This window comes from Apodemus sylvaticus, chromosome 10 (genome assembly GCF_947179515.1).
Source record: "Apodemus sylvaticus chromosome 10, mApoSyl1.1, whole genome shotgun sequence".
Lineage (NCBI taxonomy): Eukaryota > Metazoa > Chordata > Mammalia > Rodentia > Muridae > Apodemus > Apodemus sylvaticus.
In genome coordinates this window covers 103,372,602-103,395,900 of record NC_067481.1, presented here as the reverse complement: position 1 = coordinate 103,395,900, position 23,299 = coordinate 103,372,602, and the positions used below count along the sequence as shown (strand labels likewise).

General features: G+C 49.2%; 1 protein-coding gene across 2 annotated transcripts; it reads right to left on the bottom strand.

Moving 5' to 3' along the window:
* Nucleotides 1-1,943: 1,943 nt before the first annotated feature.
* On the bottom strand, nucleotides 1,944-23,294 carry Pmm2 (phosphomannomutase 2). 2 transcript variants are annotated; one of them, XM_052194885.1, is made up of 9 exons: nucleotides 23,161-23,294; nucleotides 17,219-17,330; nucleotides 14,608-14,684; nucleotides 13,833-13,924; nucleotides 11,658-11,757; nucleotides 11,446-11,521; nucleotides 8,852-8,967; nucleotides 3,904-4,043; nucleotides 1,944-2,954 (listed from the first exon to the last, which is right to left on the bottom strand). In XM_052194885.1, the coding sequence occupies exons 1-8, from the start codon at nucleotides 23,212-23,214 to the stop codon at nucleotides 3,942-3,944; spliced, it is 729 nt and encodes a 242-aa protein (XP_052050845.1). In that variant the 5' UTR covers nucleotides 23,215-23,294; the 3' UTR covers nucleotides 1,944-2,954; nucleotides 3,904-3,941. The 2 variants fall into 2 exon arrangements, with proteins under 2 accessions (XP_052050845.1, XP_052050846.1); XM_052194886.1 differs by lacking the exon at nucleotides 23,161-23,294 and adding an exon at nucleotides 23,045-23,141.
* Nucleotides 23,295-23,299: the final 5 nt, after the last annotated feature.

Sequence of the window (23,299 nt, the reverse complement as noted above, 5' to 3'; positions counted from 1 at the left end):
ATGACATGTTTGAAGAATGAGCTGGATCCCCAGGAAAAGCTAGCTGTGGTGGTGCACCTGGGTAGTCCCAGAGCCGGGGAGGCAGAGCCAGTGGGTGCCTGCAGCCCCATCTAGCCAGCCTAGCCTATTTGGTGAGTTTGAGGTCAGTCAGAGAACCTATTTTTGTCTTCTGGCACCTAAGAAATGAACAAAAACGGGTTGTCTTTTGGTTCCCACATGCATGAGAACACAAAATGTGTGTGGCTACACTTGTTAGGGTCTTGTGCAGCTGGCTCTCCACCACACCCAGTGCCACCATCTTTGTTGAGCTACTGATTTTTTTTTTCCTGCTTGGTCAAATGTGGCCTTTTCCCCACACCAGGCTCGGCTTACTGCCCAGAGGCTCTCTTGGGGGCCAAGGAACACAGTCCAAACCCATATTTGCCATGACCTAGGACGGCTCCCGGGGCTGACAACCTGCCACCCCATTGTTCTAGTGATGAGTACAGCTTTGCTTTCACTCTGGTCTGGTTAGACTTTGGGCAGCATATGGTTGACCTGCTAGTCAGTCCCCCCCACCCCCCACCCGTTGAGCTGGCGGCCCAGGCCTGCTGGCAGGTGGCCTCTGGATTCTTCTGCCACACAGTACCCTTTGTAAAGGTCTTTTCTTGGATGGTCAGATCACTTCAGCCTGTAGACTGTTCTGGAACTGCAAGGTGTTGGAAAAGATCCCCTCTGTTCAACAGAATGTCAACTTATAGATAAGGAGGGACCCCAGTGCCCAGTGCTGGAGACTGAACAGGGAAGAGGATAGACTCCCAAATCTAGACGTTTGAGCCTATAAGCCAACTCTTTTTCAATAAAGTTTGTTTTGAGCAAGATGAGATGATTGTAAAGGGTGTCAGATATGCCTGTGAGTGGAGGGTCTGGGGGACCTTTACGTGTGCTGCTAACCTAGGAGGTCCCTTCATTACCCTACAGGAAAGCTGATCTCTGGAGCAGGGCTGCTCACTGTGGTGGAATGTGTGCAGATGCCCTGTGGTGGCACGTGGGATGTAGGGAAGTGTGAGAAGGGTCTTCGGTTCCTGTTGTAATGTTTGAAGGGGGACTCGAGGCTCGCCAGGGGCCATGTGGGCAAGGTGGAGAGGAGGCTGCCCCTCATACAGGTCCTGTGGCTCGGAAGGGCAACAGGGAGGCTGCCTTGGAGCAGAGGAACGCAGGTTGCCGATAGGGTGATGACAGCCCAGGGTGGGGTGGCTGTACCACGGGAAGGGGCTTTTGATGCATCTGTGACACTCTCTGTGGTGGGGGAAACAACCAGGCATCAGGCCTGTTCAGGGAAAGGCCAAACAAGACGAGACAGTCACATTAAATCAGTCCTGGGTTTCTCCAAGCTGGCTGGTGTGCTGTGGGTAGGTGTGCCCAGCCTCGGGCAGGGAAGAGGAAAGTGACTCAGTGCTGTGTAGGCCTAGACTGTGCCTAGGAACTAACATAATGACTTTGCTCCTCAGTACCTCTGTCTTCCCACCAGCATGGTTGGGATACCTAGGGTCCCGCAGAGCCTCTACATGGAAACCAAATATTTTGTTAAATTTCCTGTTAGCTCAGGCTTTCTTGGGGCTTCCTAACAGTTGATGATCTGAGTCCTGGATGGGCAGCTAGTGCAGGAGTGACAGCCTCTTGCACAGCCCTGTGATGCGTAGGTGTAGCCTCTGCTTCTCGTGATGTAGTCTTTGTCCAGCTTTCTGGTGTTTTTTTTTTTTTTTTTATCTTCCGCAGTCCCTACTTGGTAGGACTGCACTCCTGACAGACAGGCCAGTCTAGCTGAGCCACAGCCGACCAGCAAGCAGCTGTCCTTGGACCCGGGCAGCCACACCTGTCCCAGCAGCAAGACCACCTACACACACACACACACACACACACACACACACACACACACACACACACACACACACACACGTGCGTATGATTTAGCCACGCTCATGCAATGCCGGGAGAGCAGAGGCCCTTTATTAGGTGGAGAGTTGAAGGACGGCAGTGGGAGAGGGGTCTGTGACAGCTGCTGTAGGGACTGGCAAGGCCTGGAGTCCACCTGGCACAGTGGGAGGCGCCAGACCTGCAGGCAGAACACAGCCTCTGGGCTGCTGAGAGCTGCTACAGCCAGGACAGCTAAGGGCTCCAGCATCACTAGAGCAGAGCGGGGAAGAAGCTCTCAGAACCCAAACTCTCCAGACCCGGGGTGCACACCCACTTGACCCCGAGGGCTAAAGTGATCAGACTGGGAGTCGAGGAACAGTGCCATCCCTTCAGCGTGTTTCACAGTGCTGCCGTAAGATCCGAGGATGCCACAGGACGAGGTCCGGGCACTCTCCTGCAGGGGTGGACAGAGGTGAAAGGGCCAGCAGCAGGTGGCAGTGTGGGCAGCCAACCGTAGGGCAGTGGGAACACATGGTGCCTGGGGGCAGGGAAGGGCGGCAGCAGCTCCAGAGGAGCAGCCAGGTGCAGAACCGTTAGTTTCCTAGGCGCCAGGACGTCCCTGAGGGTCAGGAGGAGGCAAGTGCACTCTGAGAAAAGGCTGGAGAGAGCTCCTGCTGCTGTGGCCTCAGGAACTGGGTCTGTTACAGAGGTCAGTCGAGTGGGGGCCCAGCGTGCTCTGCTGGGTCCCCTGTCGTCCCCTCCTGGGCTGACAGGAGAGCAGTCTGGCTTTAAGATGCAGCACACAGAGATGGCCAGGCCAATGGAGGTGCAAAGTGTGGGATCGGTGGTCAGTTGGCCAGCTCTCTCTCAGGCAGGCCACACTGAGGAGGGAAGCTGGCTTGAAAATAGAAACATTAACCCTTTGGCAGAACTGTGGCGGTACTTCATGCCCCAGCCTCCACCACAGCCTGCAGACTGGGAGCACATCACAGAAGTCTTCAGTTCTACCCCAGATGGGAACTCTGGACGGCTTGTTTCTTTTTCATCGTTGGATGCCCCTGTTTGGTGGTAAGATAGGGGTCTGAACATTGACAGTTGCAGGTTTTCATTAAACCTTAGCTGGTGTTGGTGCATGTAGTCTGCGTTTGTAAGGCGGAGGCAATGGTGCATGTAGTCTGCGTTTGTAAGGCGGAGGCAGGAAGACAGCTTAAGGTCCACCTGGTCCACATAGCAGGTTCTGGGGCAGCCACAGCTACATTAGTGAGACCATGTTTCAAAATAGAATCCCCCGAAACCCCACCACAACCACCAGAACCCACACGTTAGATTCCCCAAAGGATAAGGGACCCGGTACATTCTTTTTTCCTGTATCATATGACAGGAACATTTCAAAGAGCAGCATATATCCTATCAGCTAGACCATGGGCGGGAGAAGGGACTGGCAGAAGTTACTTCTGTCTCTGAGGTCCCTAGGTCATAGACTGGGATCCATGTAAGGCAAGTATCCCCAACACAGAGCCACCAATCTTTTTGTTTTGTTTGAGACATGGTCTCATTCTGTACCTCAGGCTGGCCTCAAACCTGTGGCAATGCTTCTTCCTCAGCTTCCTGAGCAGAGATTACACACATGAGCCACCACACCCAGCCACAGCCATTTCTGATAAATTCTTTCCCTTGGCGCTGCTGCTGGCACTGGGTGAAAGTGTGGCCTACTGGCAAGCCCAGTGAGCTGACCTCTAGCCTCTGTGCCTGGACCCATTACCAACAGCTTGGGGCTGGAGAGATGGCTCATCGGTTAAGAGCACTGACTGCACTTCCAGAGGTCCTGAGTTCAAATCCCAGCAACCACATGGTGGCTCACAACCACTGTACAGCTACAGTGTACTCATATACATAAAATAAATACATCTTTAAAAAGAAAAGAACAGCATGGTTGGAGTCTGGAGCCACGTGCATGTGTAGAGGGACTTCAGTTCTGGCCCTAAGTGACCCCTGACCCTGAGTGACCTTTCAGTGTTGTTGGCCAGGACTGCATTCCTCTGGCGTTAAGGGAAGAGCTCCTCACAGATCCTGCATGTGTCTTCGGGTGCCATCACTGTGTAGCCCACGGTCCTGGGGTCTGTGAAGATCTCATGGTCATTGCCACCCTGCAAAGAAACACGACAGAAGCAGTAGGCTCTGCTTTGTGCTGGCCTATGGCTACTGCAACCCTGACGTTCCTAGTTTAGCGAGGTTTCTTCAGTTAATCTTCCCTTGGTTTCCAAGGCTGACATTTTAGTCACAATGAGCAAACTGTCTAACCTTCTCGTGAACCCCAATTGAGCTCTGCAAAGGTAATTATGCTCACGAATGTCATCAGGCCGCCATTGTCAAGATCTGTCTCAGGCTTGTTTTTCTAGTGAAAAGCACAGTAAATGACAGTGTCTCACAGCTCTCACTTTGTCCTTGTGCCCACATTTCTCCTGCAGGTCACAGGAGTGTTGGTTGGTAGGCAGCCAAGAGCAGGGCTGCTTACGCCCTGTGACAATGACATGGCCCCTCAGTCTGCCCACAGCCACGGGCCACACAGCACAACTGAGCACGTGAAGTGCGGAGAGTAAGAGAGTTTATTCAGTGGTGTGGCATGTGCTCATGCATGTACAGGCAGAGGCTGGCTGGGGTCTTTCTCGGTTGCTCTCTGTCTTATTGAGAAGGGGTCTTTCACTGACCCAGCTCGATGAACTGGCCAGGGTCCTGGGATCTCCTTGTCTCTGCCTCCTCAGTGCTGGGATTATAAACAGCACAATGCCAGCACATGGGTGCTGGGAATCTGAAAAGGTTTCGAGATTTGTGTGGCAACTGTGACCGTAAGCCACGTCCCCAGCTCTGAGCTTATTCTGTCGTCATCATGAGCACCAGCAGCAGCATCTTGAGGAAGTTAGGCCACATAGCCAGGCTGGCCTCAAATTTAAGACCTCTGCTTTAGCGTCTCTAGGGCACAGGCCGTCATGTGACTTTAATGAAACTGAAATGGCCCAGTAACAGTATCAGAGCAGACAGGAAGAAAGAAGGCAGGGTGGGAACTACAAGGTGGGCAGTAGTCCGAGTGAGTCCAGCAGCAGGTAGAGGCTGGATGAGTACAGGGGCCTCAGAGGACGGCACAGTGTGATGGGCTGATGTGAGCACAGGATTTCTGGAGAACACGGCAGGCACTTGGAAGCAGCTACTGCAGCACACAGGGACTGAAATAAGGGCACAGCCTTCAGATCCCACCTCAGCCCTAACCATCGGTTAGGTCAGTTACCGAACCAATCCATCCTACTCCCTTCAAAACTGCAAAGAGGAGGGGAGGTGACTGCCCTGAACTGCAAAGACGAAGGGTTGACTGCCCTAAGCTTGCAGTCACCTTGCAGTGACTGCCCGCTGTGAGGCTGAGGCTGAAGCACCCCTCTCCCGAGAACCAGCCTGTCCTGTCATGCAGAGCTACAGCTGAGGCTGACTGCACCTTCCGCCCCTTCTACAGATCTCTTCCTGTCCCCCATCTCATCAATGCTGCCTCTTTGGAGCAGGGAAATGGCTTTTAACTGATAAGGCTCAGCTATAAACCTGAAAAACCACAAAAGAGAACAAGTTGTGTGTGTGTGTGTGTGTGTGTGTATGAGACAGAGAGAGAGAGAGAGAGAGAGAGAGAGAGAGAGAGAGAGGGAGGGAGGAAGGGAGGAAAGGTGGGTAAGAAGGGGAGGGGGAGGAAGTATACAAGACAGAGTCCCATTACTTAGCTCAGGCTGATCTCAAACATGTAAATCTCCAGTCTCTGCCTCCCAAGTATTAGGATTATAGGATATACTATAGGATGTACCACCACATCTGGTTTCACTTAGTAAAAGCATGAATCAAAGCATGGTAATAATGCAAGAGTTAAACCGAGTCCTATCAGCTTCATGTCATTCTCTTCTGGGAAGTCCCAGCAAGGTTCCTAGAAGGCATTGCCATACCACATGGGGCTGGGGTCATGATTACAGAGAAAGAAGCCTGCTGTGTGGCCACTGTGGGAGGACGGCTGTGCTGTGTCACTCCACCCTCAGAACAAGGCTGCTTTGCTCAGAGCTTGCTGGCTTGAAGCACTGTCTGTCTCAGCTGCCTTAGACTAGAACTGTTAGCTGGTCAGAGCTATGTTGTTGTAAAGGACTCAACACGTTTGAGCAGATGCCACCATCTATGTGGAGGTTGATCCCCAGCAAGTCAGATAACCAGTTCCCCAAAGAAACAAACTCACATGATAAGACCTGTGCAACCAGGGCACTGTGACACACAAACACTACTGCCAGCACAACGCCTCTGCAAAGTCTCTACCGGCTTGCCTGCTGTGACTGTCCTGCCACACACCTAACAGACTCTGCTACTTTACTCATGGCTCACATATCAATACTGGAAAGGGGTGAGGGACACTAAGTTAGACAAAGGAAGCTTCCAGATATTCTTTAGATCCAGAGCATAATTTCATACTTAATTTATAAGACAACTTCAATCTGATGTGACTCTTCTAAGGTCTATCTACATTCAAAGTGTTTTGAATCCAATGACATCAACAAAGGGTTGGCCATAAGCGATCACTAAGACGGCTGAGGAAATAAGTAACTAAACAAATAAATACATAGCCCACATGGGCGCAGCGGCGCACGCCTGTAATCCCAGCACTGGGGGGCAGAGCAGGCGGATTTCTGAGTTGGAGGCCAGCCTGGTCTACAGAGTGAGTTCCAGGACAGCCAGGGCTACAGAGAAACCCTGTCTTGGAATAAAACAAAAACAACAACAACAACAACAAAAAACCCAAAGCAGCCAGAACTGGTGGCTCCCATCTGTAATCTGTGCACTAGAAGCTGAGGCAAGAGGATTGCCATGAGTTAGAAGGCAGCTTTGGCCACTGAATTAGAGCAAAAACCACAGGAAATAAAAAGATAACCCCAGGCTAGCGTCGTCCTTGAGGATGAGGCCTGCTCCGATCTGAGACAGTCCATGGCACTCCAGTGCTCACTCGTGAAGCGATGCCTCCTAGGGCCAGATCGCAATTCCTTTGGATCTATACTCAGCAGTGTGATTCCTGGATCGTAAGAGATTCTATTTTTGGATTTTTGAAGACCACTCTATATAGTTGTCCGTACTGGCTGTACCATCTACTGTTCTGAGGTAAAGAGTCACTAATTTCTACCTTCTTTTGCGATTGTCTATTAATAATGGCCAGCCTAGCAGTAGAATTGGCTCTCACTGTGACCTGGATAGACATTCTTATGACCTGTGATTCAGATGCCAAGCCCACGTGCCCAGGAGTCCACTGTGTATCTTCCCTGGCACACACATGTGTCTTCATATATGTTAAAGCGGGCTCTTTATTATTTTCTATGTATGGGTGTTTTGCCTGCGTGTGTGTCTGTGCATCACTGCATGTCTGGTACCTACAGAGGCCTGACAGAACAGGGCTTCTGATTCCCATGGAACTGGAATTACAGACAGTTGTGAACCACTATGTGGGTGCTGGGACCCGAACCCAGATCCTCTGGAAGAGCAGCCAGTGCTCTTCCCTGCTGAGCGTCTCTCCAGCCCTTGACTGGTTCTTACTTTACTGCTGAGTTGCAGGAGTCTGGGACATTTTGGATAGACAGACATATGGTTTGTTGAGTATGTGCTCCTTCACATTTCATAGGCTTTTTTGGCTTTTGTTTTGATATTTTGAGACAGGGTCTCTCTGCATTGCCCTGGTTGACCTGGACTCACCGTGTGGACCTGCCTGCCTCTGCCTCCCGAGTGCTGGGCCTGAGAGCGCGCACGGGCTGCCCTCCTGCTGTGGCAGCAGCAGCACTGTTTTTGCCGGGTCCATGCCTGCTTGTTTATATGGCTTCCATTGCCCAAGACAATGTCCAATGCTGCTTCCTGTGTTTTCTAAGGGGGTTCGCCATGTCAGCTCACGGATAAACAACCAAACACAATGAGCCACAGGCTCCCATTCACAGAGACATTACTTACAGTGACTGAGAGAATAGAATGCACAAGTCTGCCAACGGATGGATTAAGTAAACTGCATACCCATACAGTGCAGGATTATCTGGCCTTAAGAAAGGAAATTCTTATTGTTGTAGGGATGAATCTGGAGGATGTCACACTAAGTAAAATAATCCACTGTCACCAGGGCCCTGCTGGAGGCAGAGCTTGGGCAGTGCTGATCATGACAAGGTGAGTTGCCATCAAAGGGACCAGGGCTCCATAGCTGTAGCATTTATGATGGATGCCTTAGGTGGTTCAGAACGGCCACCACAGCTAAACCAGGGTCCTACAGCAAGGTGACATGGGCATGCAGGGTGAGAGGCTGACAAACACAACCAGAGACCCAAGGCAAGCACAGGCGGAGAGCAGCTGGTACTAAAGTACCTCTTAGGCCCAGGGGCAGGTGTATGCGTGCGCGCAAGCGCGCGCACGCGAGTGTGTGTGTGTGTGTGTGTGTGCGCACGCGTGGCAGTAAGCAGCACTGCAGGGAGAGCCTCAGATGCTGCTTAGCTCAGAGGAAAGGGCTTCCCTACACCCTCTCTGGCTCCGGCCTTTCCTACGGGGCTCAGGCCTCATCTATGCTGAGCTGGGCTTTCTGCAAGCTTTCACTGGGGTCCGCAGCACTCCCCGTGTGACAGACACTCTAGGCAGAGGCTCACTTCAGTTATCTCCAACCAACAGTGCGCATCAGACTCAGGTAATTCCCCATCTTCCCATGTTCATGACCCTAAAGTGCAATTTACTATGAGCACAGGAGGGAGGCTACAGCAGGACTATAAAGCAACAGTAATGAAGATACTTGATTCAAAAGACACACCGACGACCCTCCACAGTCCTACTCCCACTGGGCGGACCTCAAAGCTGAGGGGAGGAGGCTAGAAAGGCCATCAGGTGGGGCGGAAGAAGGCAAAACAGCACAGGAGACCTTCCTACTTACTGGCATAGTCTTGTCTCCAAAGAAATAAATGGTCTTATAGCCAGCATGTTCCAGGTGTCTCAGGCAATACCGCTTGTCCCATCCTTCAGGAAAGACATCGAAGCTGATCTGGCCACCTGCAGGATGGGGAGGAGACAAGGCGAGGCAGGGCTGGGGGTGCGGTTCAATGGTGGCCTCCCTCACCAGGGCAGCATGCCTGGGGCTCTTAAGCCCCAACCCCAGCCAGCTGGGCCTCAGAGAGGAGGAGACTAACACCTTTGGAGACTAACACTGCAGCTGGTTTATCTTTTTCACACCCTTGCTCACTGTTACCTTATGGACGGGTTCTCTGCTGCTTTTCCCCGAATTATCTCGCCTGGATCTAAAAGCAACCATTTCTCTTAATGCCTTCCCAAGGAGGAGGCTTAGGTAAAACCTTGTAATGCTTCCCTTACCCCAGTGGGCCCGAGTCAGGCATGGCAGTTCACCTAACATCACAGCTTTCACAAAGCTGAATCAGGAGGATTATGATGAGTTCAAGATCAGTCTGGACTTCATGTGAATTCCAGGCAAGGTGAAAACCTTCTTTAAAAAGCAAAACAAACAAAAACGCAAACCGAACTAAACCAAACCACTATTTGTGGAAAATGGCAAAAGCAGACTATGAGCCCAGCCTGTAGGCAACAGGCCTGTCACATGCAAGATAGCTGGCTTATAGGCAGTTACCCCCTAACTCTTCCTTTCCTCATTCATTCATTCATTCATTCACTCACTCACGTGCATGGTGTCTCGCCTGCATTTATGTCCGTGTACCAATGCATGTCTAGTACTGAGGAAGCTTTGTTGGCAGAAACCCTGGAACTGGAGTTACAGAAGATTGTGGGCTGTCATGGGCTGTTGACCCTGGGAATTGAACACAGGTCCTCTGAGAGAGCAGCCAGTGCTCCTAACTGCTGAGCAAGCTCTTCAGCTGCTAGGTGGGTACTTTTCACAGCAAAAAAGCCAACCAACCAACCAAAAACCAGTAAAAGATTTTTCAAAGCTATCAGAAAAACATTCAGTCACAGTTGAGGAATAATTGAAAGTCTCCCTGGTTGTGTATATCACGTGGTTCCTTTGAGGGACAGCTTCCTGCAGCTTGCACGTTTGTGTTAAAGCCAAGCAAAGGCAGAGGGCTTTCCGGCAAGGCTGACAGTGTTACCAGGAGACAGGACCATGCTTGAAGCCTTTAACTGGTAAGGAGACATGAGACGGCTCAGTGAGTGCGTGAAGACTGCTGCCAAGTCTGGCGACCTGACCTCAGTCCCCTGGGATCCACACGGCGGGAGGAGAGGACTGTTCCCTGACCTCCACATGCGCTGTGACCTGTGTGCTCCCCACAACCAACCAAACAGGATCATCAAACCTCACAGGCATATGCTATCAGGTGGTAAGTCAGAGGCCAGGCTTCAGACACAACTCTGAGCAGTCAGCGCTGGCTCAGGGCAGTCTCGCAGGCTCTGTGAGCCCAAACAACTGTCCGTTCCCTTCTGAGCGTGATTCTTGCTCTTTCAAAGCCATCCTGCTAACTTCTGTGGTTCTGTGATGGTAACACAATGCAGGGTTTCAAGACACCCTAGTCTCCATCGGAGAGGCCCTGACCCTTCCCTCCCTTCAGTCGGGCTTCTCCTCCACCTGCAAGCGGGAGACTTTACAGCCCTTCAGTGTAGGGGAGAAGAGCAGAGGACTGCAGACACAGAACCAAAAGCTAGAAACCACTTCCAGTTTCGGGGTGTCCTGCTGTGGCTGCTTGTCTACAGTCTACAGTTTTGGGGTGTCCTGCTCTGACTGCTTGTCTACAGCCTACAGGCTGCTTGTGTAACTGTGGCAGAAGAGTAAAAAGTAAAAAAATCTACATCGAGATTAACAAATCGGGGCTGGAGAGATGGCTCAGGGGTTAAAAGCATTGGCTATTCTTGAGGAGGGTCAGGGTTCAGGCCATCGCCTACACAGTGGTTTTAGGGCACCCCACATCTTCTTCTGGCCCCCTTAGACCCTGGGCTTGCACATGGTTCTCACACATACACGCAGGCAAAACATTCATAAAATAAATAAAATTTTAAGAGAGAGATTAACAAGTGAAGGAAGCCAGCTGCAGAGAAGACTGGACGCTCTTCCTTATTCTGGCTTTAAGAAAAATAAATAAATAAACAAACCACCCAGTGAACAAAGCCCAATCAGAGCAGAGCCCGCCTAATGCACAAAGAGGGAGGGCTATAAAGACCATGCGCCTGGCTGCATGCACATGCGACTCCGCAGCTTCCCAGCCACCTCCACTCTGAGGTGCTTTTCCCTGTCTTAGTAACTAACGTCTATTTCTACTCCACATCTAACTCTGAAAGCATGGGGTGCCCACCTCTCCTCCTGGTAGTTACTGGGATCTTCCCCTAACCTGTATTGTTTTTTCTTAACTAATAATATTGTTCATGATTCATTCTGAGTCTTTTTATTAGTGAGACTAAGAACCCCATGAGGGAACCTCACACACAGGAACCCACCGCAACCCTGAGCACTTCAGCAGCCCTCACAGGCTCCGGGAGCACAGGGACCAAAGCCAGCCTGGGCGTGTACCATACCTATGGAGAATGTGAGGCCTTTCCCTGCAAATTCCTTCCTCAGGTCTGCTACGAATTTTTGTCGTATATGTTCTTTCTGTTTGAGAAACAACAACAAAAAAGAGACAGCAATTGTCCATGGCATCGCAGTGTAGAAGCACTTTAAAAACTGGCTGTGGGCTATATGGTTTCTCAAAGCTGGCCATTTTCCCCACATACATCTGAGAACTTACTTTATCGAGTTCATAGAATTCAATTCGTTCTTCTTGGCTGCAGCTTCTTCCAATAGGGGACACATTCAACATGCCATTTCGGAATTCAATGAAAGTGCCCCTGGAGAGGAGAATGGGACAAGGGTGCCCCAAAATACAAAATACCTTATTGACTTGGGCAACATACATTCTAGACGGCATGAGCATGTGGCCCAGCCTTCTCACGGGCTATGCACCATGGAAGCCTTGGGCCACGCAGCGCTATCGACTAAAATGTGGATCATCTAAATTGAGCTGGATGGACACATAGCATGAAGAAATGAAACCATCATTCAGATGTTTAACCTGCGTGTATGTGTATGTATGCACATAAGTGGGTGTGCACATACACTGGACGCAGAGGTCCACCCTAGGTGTCTCCGTGCGTTGTTCTCCACTTCACTCTTGAGACAGGGTCTCTCACTGAATCTGGAGCTTGCCAATTCCACTACAAGGCCTCCTCAGCAGGCCCCAGAGATCCACCTGTTCTCTGCCTCCTCAGTACTGGCTACCAGCAGGCACTACCAGATCCAGCTTTTTTGAGGATGCTAGGGATCAAAATCATGTCCTCAGTCTTGAACAGAAAACATTTTATTGACTGCACTATTTTCCCAGCTGTGGTGGAATAGAAATGGCCCCACAGACTCATGTGTTTGAATGCTTAGTTACCAGGAAGTGGCATTGCTGAAGATGAGGCCTTGTTGGAGGAAATGTCGTGGGTGGTGGGCTTGGAGGAGCCCAGTATCACCACCTCGTCCTGTGGACCCAGACGCAGAACTCTCAGCTACTTCTCCAGCACCATGATGACCATGGAACAAACCTCTCAACTATAAGGCAGCCCCAATCCATGCTTTTCTTGATAAGAGTTGCTATGGCCATGGTGTCTCCCATAGCAACAGAAATCCAAGCTAAGACCCCAGCCCTATTTCTTTTTTGAGCAACACAGAGATGTAGTAGGACTCCCAAGAGTGGGGAGGGCCGCAGGGAGCAATGCCCCACATGCCACGTTTTAGATAGACAGGGTCTCATGCAACCTAGGTTGTCCTTGAACTTGCCATGTAGCTAATGATGGATTATCTGGAGCCCCTAGCCCTCCTTCCTCTACCTCCCAAGTGTTGGGGTTACATCTTGAGGTACCATGTCTCACTAGTCATCACACTTTGCACGGACTCTTTGCTAAAGTGGTGTTCTGTATATCCTGGGTAAACAGGGTATGTTAGTAATCACTGCACGCGCTTCACCCTTTCTGCTGCACCTGTAGGAGCATCTAATGCTAACAAAGGGCTGGAAAGGAGCCCAGCTCAAGGGCACATGCTCCTTAAGAGTCTCGCATCTGCTTCCGGGGCATCTGATTTGCTAGTGAGTTCCTGAACAGACTGATGTCATGACGAGGACACTGGCAGGCTCTGAGACTGTCCATGGAGTCTCACCAACAGCTCAGGAAACTTGATTTATTCAGAGGCAGACTGCTCCCTCAGGCCTGCCGTGATCACAGAAAATGGAGTAGATCAATACTGTCACAGTTACTCTAGGGAAGACGGCTAGACACTTTTTAAAAAAATTATGTCTTTAGTTTTAGACTTAAAATAATTAAAAATAAGTATATTTTGTGAGGAACAGGTAGCACAGGCATGTACGCAGGCCAGAGGTCAGTTTGTCCTGGGGTGTCCTGCTCTGCCACTCTCTGCTTTAGTCTCTTGAGACAAGGCGTTCTCATGAACCTGGCTAGATGGAGGGCCAGCAAGTCCCAGTGGTCCCGACTCTGTCCTCCATAGTGCTGTGACTGTAGGTGTACATGTGACCAAAGCTAACTTCTCATGTGAGGCCTGGGGATTTGAACTTAGCTTTCCATGCTTGCACAAGTGCTCTTCCTCAACGTGCCAACCTTATTATGTGGACTCTAAGCACCATGGGCCAAACACATTTGGTTTTGTATGACATCTAGCTTTAGACTATCAAAATATAAGCTTCTGATGCTTTTTAAAAAGTACATGTCTTTTACGCATGTGTATGTAATGTGTGTGTGTGTTGTACATGTAATGTGTGTAATGTATATGTGCGTGAGCACAGCTAGCATCGACAGCTTTCGCTGCCGCTCTCCACCTGAGCCCACTGCTCCGGACTGTAGGAGAGCCTCTGTGCTAAGAGTGAACCCACCTTTTCTTAGGGAGTCTGATTTTTGCAATGTAGCTCAGACAGTAGTTGATCAGGTCTTGGATCACATCCTCCCCCAGATGACCTTGAATGTTCTAGGCAAACAAAGCTCGGGTTATTTGATGTAGCAGGATGTACTTGAAAATGGTTTCATGGCACATGCAGCCATCGTGCTAACACTGCAGAAGCCATGGGTTGACCCAGCAGGGACACTGACACATCCTGCTGGGGAGAAATATCACGTAAAACACAGCAGCTCAGTCAGAGGCCGCCAGTGGCTCTCAGTATTAAGTGCAGCTTCTCTTTCCCAGCCCCTGGGTGAGTGGCCTGCTAGAGCTTTGGCTATGGTGACTGGCCTCAGGCAGCTTTAAAAGGCCAGTAGAAAGATGCAGTCACTATCTGGAGCAGGCACAGCTGCAGAGGCAAAATTCAAACGTAACAAAGAACTCAGTGTGAAGATTCCTTCCCTCTCTCCCTCCCTCCCTCCCTCCCTCCCTCCCTCCCTCCCTCCCTCCCTCCCTCCCTCCCTCCCTCCCTCCCTTCGGCTGAGCTCCCCAGCAGTGCCCAGAGGCAATCAATCCTTATCTCACACAAAGCAGAGATGGTCCGTTTACTTTACTCTTTATAAATTCAGACTCTGGCTAAGCTGCCCAGGTGGGTCTTGAACTCACTTCCTAGCCCAGGTGGTTCCTAGGATGACTGGCTGTCCCTGGCAGTGCTGGCTTACTTATGACATATTAGTAGTGATCCAGAATGGGCTGCATACGTGAAGACTTACCTGTTTACACAATAGCGTCCCATCTTTGTACGCTACCAAGCCATTCTCTGGAAACACATAATCGTATTTCTCAACCACTACAATCAAAACAAGATAAAACTGAGGGTGCGTTGAACAGAAACCTGCCTTTCTCTTCCTTCCTCAACACCCACCACCAAGGACCCGGCTAAGCACCTTGGGCTGTGGCAGCCTGGGACAGCAGCAGCAGCTCTGTCTGTAAACCTGAGGGATGACAAATGAGCTAAGATGGCCACTACCTCCAGCCTGTCAAGTAAGATGCCGGCCGCCCCTGCTTGCGACTGCCATCAGCACCAGGGGACAAGCGGAAAGGACACTGCCAGACTCTGCTCTCAGGCATTCCAGAGCAGAGCTGCCAGGCTCCATGTTTTTTTGGTTTTTTTTAATATTTATTTTTGGCCAGGCTGTGGTGGCATATGCCTTTAACCCCAGCACTCAAGAGGCAAAAGCGGCTGAATTTCTGAGTTCCAGGCCAGCCTGGGGTACACAGAGAAACAAACAAAAACCAAATACATTTACATATTATTTTGTGTGTACGTGTGCATTTGGCATGTACACATCATGGTATGGGGTGGGGATAGTCCAGAAGACAACTTGTGGGGTTGGTTCTCTCCTTCTGTGTGGGTTCTGAGTACTGAACTCGTGTTAATTGCTTTTACCCACTGAGCAATCTCCCAAACCCCAAAATAATTTTCTTTATTAAAAATAAAAATCTAAATACTGTTTTAAAAGATGATTCTTACAGTCACTTAGATTTGAAGACTCAGATTCGCATATAAACCACAAGAGATGTGTGTGCTATAGCTTCCCGAGTCCTGGATTAAAGGCACGTGCTCAGGGCCTGCTTGCTGTCTTTGAGACAGGCCCTCAAAGGCCATGCTGGCCTTGAACTCAATATATAGACTAGCATATCCTCAAGCTCACGGCAGGTCCCCAGGGTGCTAAGATTACAGGTATGTCCACTACACCCTATAAAGTTGATGCAAGGTGAGTTCTCAACCGGCTTCTAGTATGTGCGCATTTTAACTCTTGTTATATCTTCCCTGAAACACAGCCCCACGTAGTGATATAAAACCTCTCAGAGCACGTGGTGAAGACAGCACTGGAGGCAGGAATGGCAAACGCCTCTGGGACAGGATTTCTTGGGCTGAATATGCCTCTCAATGTGACTGTGTTTCTAAAGGGAGCACCTTCGCGGAAGATGATGCAGCATGTGTCCTGCAGAAGCAGGGAGACTTCCCAGTGATCTGATCTGACCTACAGACTTGCACTTTCAGATAAGACATGCTGAGTTCCCAGCGGTGGCAACGGGATCCCCAGGACACACCTGGCACTCACTGTCTGGAGACAGCCTGGGTTGTTCAGCTGGCTGAGTGCGTGTGCATGTACTCTACTGGCACCTAGTGGAGAGGCCAGAGATGGGCCTAGGCCCACTGCAATGAACTATCCTGCCCAATGTGCCCTTAGTACTAACCTGACTCTGGGACAACACTGAGGTTTCTGTCTGTTTTAAACTCATATCAGTTTTTTTAAGAAAAAAAAGTACTCTATGTATATGAGTGGTTTATCTGCATGTATGTACGTGCACCTAATAGGACTGGAATTGTAGGTGGGTGTGAGCTGCTACGTGGGTCCTGGAAACCGAACCTGGGTCCCCTGTAAGAGCAGCAAGTGCTGATAACTGCTGAGCCATCTCTCCAGCCCTGGTTTTTTGTTTTCTGAAGACAGAGTTTCACTCTGTATTTCCATCTGACCTCAAATTGGAGATTCCCATGTCTCAGCTGCTTACAGGCCTGCTTCACAGAGCATTCCTCATTACAGAGTGAAGAACTCTCTACACCAATCTCTCTGCTCACTGCTTCTCATAGGCTAGCTACCCCAGAAGTCCTGGGAAAACAGAGACAAATAACAGTCTGCAACAGAGACTTTAGCTTTTAAGTTAGTGCTCTACCAGCAGGGTTGGGCACCAGAATTTTGGAGGGGATACTTGCTAAAATATGATATCCAGGTCTTAGAGACCACTGTTTCACCATCTCCAGGAAAGAAGCCAGAAGACTCTCCGGTTGGGTGTGGAGGCTGATGCCTGTCACTCCAGCACCCAGGAAGTGGAGACAGGAGAAGTTTGAGCCCAGCCTGGGCTACAGAGTGAGACCCTATCACAAAGGTTCTCTAGCTTGCCAGTCCTGTGTGTGGAAACTGGTGCTATGGGAACCTAGTGCCTCTCATGATTAGGGAACCCTGGAATACACTGGGTCATAGCAACAGGGACAATGTCCTGAGACCAGAGATACCTTATCTGAGTGGGGGGGACAGCCAGGAGGTGGGGCCTGGGGTGAAGTGACAGAGAAGTGACTAGCAAGTACTGAGGGAGAGGTGGTTCGGCAAGCAGACACCAGCGGGTGAGTCTCTCAGTACACCTGAGGGAAGGGTCTGTCAGAGATTACAGAACTTACTTTATATGACTAAAGCAAAGGCCAAATAAGGGCAAAGAAGATGTTTCTCCCAGAGAAGGAGAAAATGTGCCACGCGGGCGAGGGTGGCAGGGCCCCGTCTCCTCAGTATTGATTGTGAACTGAGTGTAGTCAGAACTCACCATCAGTTCCCAGTTGCTCCTGCAGTTTCTCAAAATCTGACCCACCTACCACTCCAATTCTGGTCTTCTGCCTCAATTTTTGTAGAAAGTCATCCATTTCTTTGGTAATTTTCTACATGTCAGGAAGGAAAACAGGATGCTTTTGAGTCACATAAGCAAATGCAAACTGGAAACAACTTCAGCTCAGCCTGAATCAGCAAATGATTTGCCTCATACAGGCCCAGCGGCATTGCTAGGCCTGTAGAACATTTAAATAGTTAGTTACTATTTGGGGCTATTAGCTTTTCTGTATTCCCCCCCCCCCCTTTCTTTTGTGTTGGTTTGTTTTGTGTTTGGGTTGTGTTATACTACCTGGGCTAACTTTGAACTCCTGGCTAAAAAATACCCTCATCTTGACCTACAAAGACTGCAAGGGTAGCAGTACTACGGTCACCTGTTCCAGGTACCTGTCAATCTGTTATCCCTCTATTCCCACAGTAGCAGATAATGTATAGCTATGGGGTCATTCTGTCCTGTGTAACGACTTGATTTTTTTTATTCTGTGTTGTGATGACCTTTTTATGGTAATACATAGATTTAGCCTATTCTTTTTTGTTGGTTTTCTTTGAATGTATGTCTGTGTACCACATGCATGCAGTGCCTAAGGGCAGAAGTGGGCACCAGATCATCTGGAACCAGAGTTACAGGTGGTTGTAGCCACTGTTGTGGATGCTGCGTCCTCTGGAAGAGCAGTCAGTGCTTTTAACCACAGCTCCATCTCTCCAGCCCCCCCCCCAATCTTTTGTTCTTTAAAGGTGGTTTGCATTACATGTATATAACTCAATATCAGACGTGGGGATAGTGTCACAAGCCTGCAATACCAGCACTTGGGAAATGGGAGCAGGAAAATCAGGAATTCAAGACCCACTTGGATTTCCTAAAAGTGTCTTTTAACAGATAGACAAACAAATAGGAGTCTGGCTGGCTAGACTTATGTCAACTAGACACAGACCATCGTCAGTCATCTGAGAGAAAGCACCTTCAACTGAGAGAATGCCTCCAAAAGACCGGGCTGTAGGCCAGCCTGTAGAGCTTCTTCTTGGTAAGTGATTGACCCAGCTCCTTGTGGGCGGGGTACCATCCCTGGGCTGGTGGTTGTCAGTTCTACAAGAAAGCAGGCAACGTGTGGAGCAAGCCAGTAAGCATAAGCAGCAACTGTCTAGGGCTCCGGATCAGTTCCTGCCCTCACTGCTTTGGATGATGAACAGAGACATGGAACCGCGAGCAAAATAAACCCTTTCCTCCCCAAGCTGCTTTTTGGCTAAGATGTTTCACTGCAGCAACAGGGACCTATGACAGAGCCTTAGGATGCATTTTTTAAAATACTTTTTGTTAATTTGGTTTTATGGGTGCTGAGGATTCAATGCAATGCAGCCTTCTACATTCTAAGCAGGCACCCTACCAGTGAGATGCAGCCCCTGCCTCATTTTCCCCAACTTCTTGTTTGTTTGTTTGTTTTTGAGACAAGGTTTCTGTGTTTAACAGCTCTGACTGTCCTCGAACTCACTTTGTAGACCAGGCTGACCTTGAACTCATAAGAGTTCTTCCACTTGTCTCTGCTTCCAAAGTGCGGGAATTAAATGTGTATACCACCGCACTTGGCTTTCCCCTCAACTTTGGAGAGATAAATATTGACTTACTAAAAAAGAACTAGAACTTTGCTAGTTGCCTCTATGAGCCACTGAATTAATTCCCAAGTGTTTGCTACAGTAGAATGGTAGATAGGGAAGATCGCAAAATTAAAGAAATGGAATTCTAGCCACAACGAAGCACCCCCACCTCCAGCAGAAGGGCAACTCACTCTGTCCCAGCCCTTAGCAGGCTGATAAGCCACACAGCACTGAGGTGAGCCAGGATGGTGCATCCAGCCGAATCCTCTGAATTCACAGTACAATTTCCGTAGCTGTGTGCCCACCTCTAAATGACTGTGCTCCTTCTGTAACTTTTGTTCAACTTAAATATAGCCTAAGTGAAGAGATTGTGAAAATACCTTTGTTGCCCATGCTTACCAGCTGATTTCAAAAGTGAAAGACAAGCAGTCCCAGTGCGGAGAGTTATAAAACAATACAGTGAGCAGGTTAGCAACTGAAAGGTGGAACTGAGGTGAAAGAAAAAGAATTATGAAAGGTATTTAGAGGTGGCGACAGCTGTGGATTCCAGGAGGCCTCAAACAGGCCTGTGTGCCATTAGACCAGTAACTGTAAGTGTTACTGGGACACAGCACTGTTTGTCCATGTAGGTGTTTCTGGTGGCTTCTGTCACATAAAGTTAAATAGCTGTGACAGAAACTATTGTGGCCTGCAAACCTCAACATACTGACTCTGTGGGTCTGGGGTATGGCTTAGTAGGAGAGTGCTTTCCTAGCTTGTTCAAGGTGATGGGCTTGATCTCCCCAAACAAATAAGCGTGTGTGCATGCGTGTGTTTGTGTTTGTGTGTGTTTGTACGAGCCTCGTACAGGACAGCACGCCAACCTCTGCACTACAGGTAGTGAATACGAGTCAGATGATGACACTGATCATGAAGGACAGGGCCCTTAACCTTCACGCTGAGATGCAAAGGGTGAATTAGCTCAATGACCCTGGTTCAAAGTCACTCAGCACGAGGAACACAACGTGGCAGGGGTTCTCTGCTCACTATTTTTGCTAATGATCTCTCTGAGAATTTTCAGGATGCCAGAGTTGGAAAATGATTCATGAAGCTTTATGTCTTCTTTTGTTCTAAAGCTTATCTCAAGTTTTACTGTTTAGAGAAGAAAGCACCCAGGAAGACAGACTTCTATACAAACAGGGAAATGTGCAAACCTCTAAGCCACACTAATCACAAGGAACTCATAGAGGTCAGATCCAGTTACAACCACAATAAAAGATAACTTGTTCTTCCTCTTCCAGATTGCACAGTGATTAGATGGAGGCAGGCAAGGCTGATGACACACATCTGTTGCTAGAATATTTTGGTTGCAGTTCCAACATTTAGGAAACTCCTAAGTTAGTTTCCTTTCATTGTTACAGTTGCTTGTGGTCACAGCAGCGCTGTTCCAAGTGCTGAGAGCACATTCGGGATCACACTGCTCCTTTGCTGTCTTATACTTCACACCCATCTGCCCCCATTTACTAGGGACATAGAAGCACTTTCCTAGGCGCTTATCTAGTACCTGGAGTGGCCTCCACCCTGGCACAGGAAAAGGAAACGACAATCCAGACAGTTAACCCTGCCCCCCTGAGCGCAGGCCCTGAACCCCAGCTGCCGTAAGGAGCGGAGCTGTCGGGTCTTTACTAGTTTCATCTCAGTTTCCTTATATTCAAATGGTAGGAGCTGGGCAGCAGATACCTTTATTTCCTGCACTCGGGAGGGAGGCACAGAGGCGGGGGGGGGGGGGGGGGGGGGGGGGGGTGTCTTCATGAGTTCAATGCCAGCCTGGTCTACAGAGGTTAATTCAAGAACAACCAAGGCTACACCAAGAAACTCTGTCTTAAACAAACAAACAAAAAAACAAACAAAAAAACAACAACAAAAAACCCAACAACTATCGCTCCTGGGCCAACTGAACAGCAGTTTTTATAAAAATGTTATTTTTATTATGCATATGCCTGTATGTGTGCCACAATGTACAAGGTGAGATCAGAAGACAATTGTGGAAGCTAGTTCCCTCTTTCCATCATGTGGACTCCAGGAATTGAATTCAGGTCCTAAGGCTTAAAAGTAACCACATCTCACTGGCCTCTGGAATCTCCTTTACAAAATATGAATTCTGACTTCCAGCTCTAGACTACTATTGGCTTTTGTTTTGAGACAAATTCCAAAGGCTTCAAACTCTCCATACAGCTCAGGCTGGCTCCAAATTCTCAAATCCTCCTGCAGGGATTAAAACCCTATGCCACCCGCCCATGTGACCACTGGCTTGACTCTGTGTGTTTTCTGGGCAATGCAGCTGAGTCAGAAAGGACTCTGGAGGACTCTGGTGGAATGCCACCACTAGACTGATCAAACTCTGGCTCAGAAAGGCAGAATGAGGTACAGAAGGGGTGGAGGGGGCTGTGGTTTAACAACAAATAAGGATGTATTGAAAAGCTTTCTGAAAACCTACTACTTTGTAAGGTATATGCACATGTACAATGTCTTCTCCTACAAGACAAGAGTTAATTGAAACAAAACAAAACAAAATAACAACAAAGAACAAAAATACTTAGTTCCAGGTGGGGTATATTGTTAACCAGAGAGATCTAAGACCCCCAAAAAACACAGGCCATTGAAATTGCTCTTGGTTGCCCACCCTAACTAAATGGTAAGTCCATATTGTTGGAGACACAACACACTTTGGTTGCAAGACATCAGGCTAGAACTTAAACTGATGTTTAGCTTTCACAGTGCTGGAAGGTGCGATGCAAGGCATTTGTGGCAGTTCCCAGCCATGGACCCTGAGTGACAGCACTGACTTGCCAGGCAATGTGAGCCCCTAAAATGGTGGAATGGCTGTTCTGGTGGTAGCAAAATCACTTCCTGATCAGAGATACAAGGCCTATTCCACAGGAAGGAATCAGTGCCTGGTACAGTACTTGGTCAAAACCCTATGACTCAGGAGCTCATAGGCACTATGGGGAAACCTACTATTGTTCTTTGTTAATCTTGTCAAAGAGCCTTCTAAATATTTATGTTTATGCCCACAGATTAATGCTGCTCTCAACGTTGGTAATAAAAGTTTTTCTTTGTCGTGGGCAGTGGTCAATGCAGACTCATACCTGGTCAAAGTGCTAAGGATAAGTGCCCTTTATCAACCCTGCCAAGGCTCAGGAGACAGAAAGAATGTAAGAGCCAGAGGATGGGGAGGACTGTGGCCAATGAGATGCTGTCTTCTGGACATTATACCGCTGTTGCCTGCATGAATTCAGCAACTGTGGTTCCCTGAACAAGATCAAGTCAGTTAACATTCCAGCATGGGTGATATGTTGTCTATCACTTGATGGCTGTGTGTATGTATATGTTTGTGTTTGTGTGTAGCACTGACTGGACTTAGTGAGGTATTAAAATAAAAATTTAAAAAAGGGGCATGAAAATGGAAGAGGGATGTCTGGGTAGGTTTCTCCATAGGGAGCGCAGGAAGGTCGGGCCGTGAATACGATCAGATACACTGTACACATGTAATTGCAAAGGAATAAACAAATTAAAAAGATAGACTGACAGACCTAAGGTTGCACACACGTAACATGGGCTTCTGGGGCACAGTCCACGAACTCTAAAAGGAGTGGGGCAGAAGTGGTGACACCTAAGCCATAAGCCCAGTGTCAAGTTTGAATGATTTCTGCTCAATCACGAATTTGTGCATAGGAGGCAGAAGGCCGTCACCAGAATGAAAGCACACAAACTTATCTTTGGCCTAACAAGATCTGTTAGCAGTAGAAGTCCCATTGGATCCTCGATGCTCTCAGCAAACAGCCTATTACTGCAGGGGGCGGCTCACTTTTGAGACCTGATCTGGCAAGGAACTGTCATGAATTTCTGTGATCCTTATCCAAACACCCCATGCAACAGGCAATGCCCCATTTAAAGTGGCCTCCGAGAAAGAGATTTGATGAAGGCTGGACAGCTGAAAACCTGCCTTTGGTATACTAGAAGAGCCAGCCAAAGGTGACAAGGCTGGGGAGGTGAAACAGCAGGTCAGAGGACCGAGGCAGGAGTTCAATCCAGGTCACTAGTCCCGAGGGCCCTAGAAGAAATTCAGACCCTAACTTTCTGACTCTGAACACGTTTCCTACTCGGAAGGTTTTTTTGGCCCCCTCTTCCTGCGCACCTCACTCAAGGACCCCGCTCAGGACTCGCGTCTCCTGGTTCCCGGACAGTCGTTACCACAGTCTGGGGCAGCAAGGGCTCGGCTCCGCCACCGCGAGCCTCCCGGGCGCCGCCTACCTGCCGCGGGGCAGTGAGGGTCCCATCCACGTCGAAGAGACAGAGAGTGGCCATTTCTCCAGTCAGAAGACTCGTTGGCACCCGGAACTCTACCCGGAACTTCACCCGGAACTTCCGGCCCTGGAGCCTCAAGGCACGA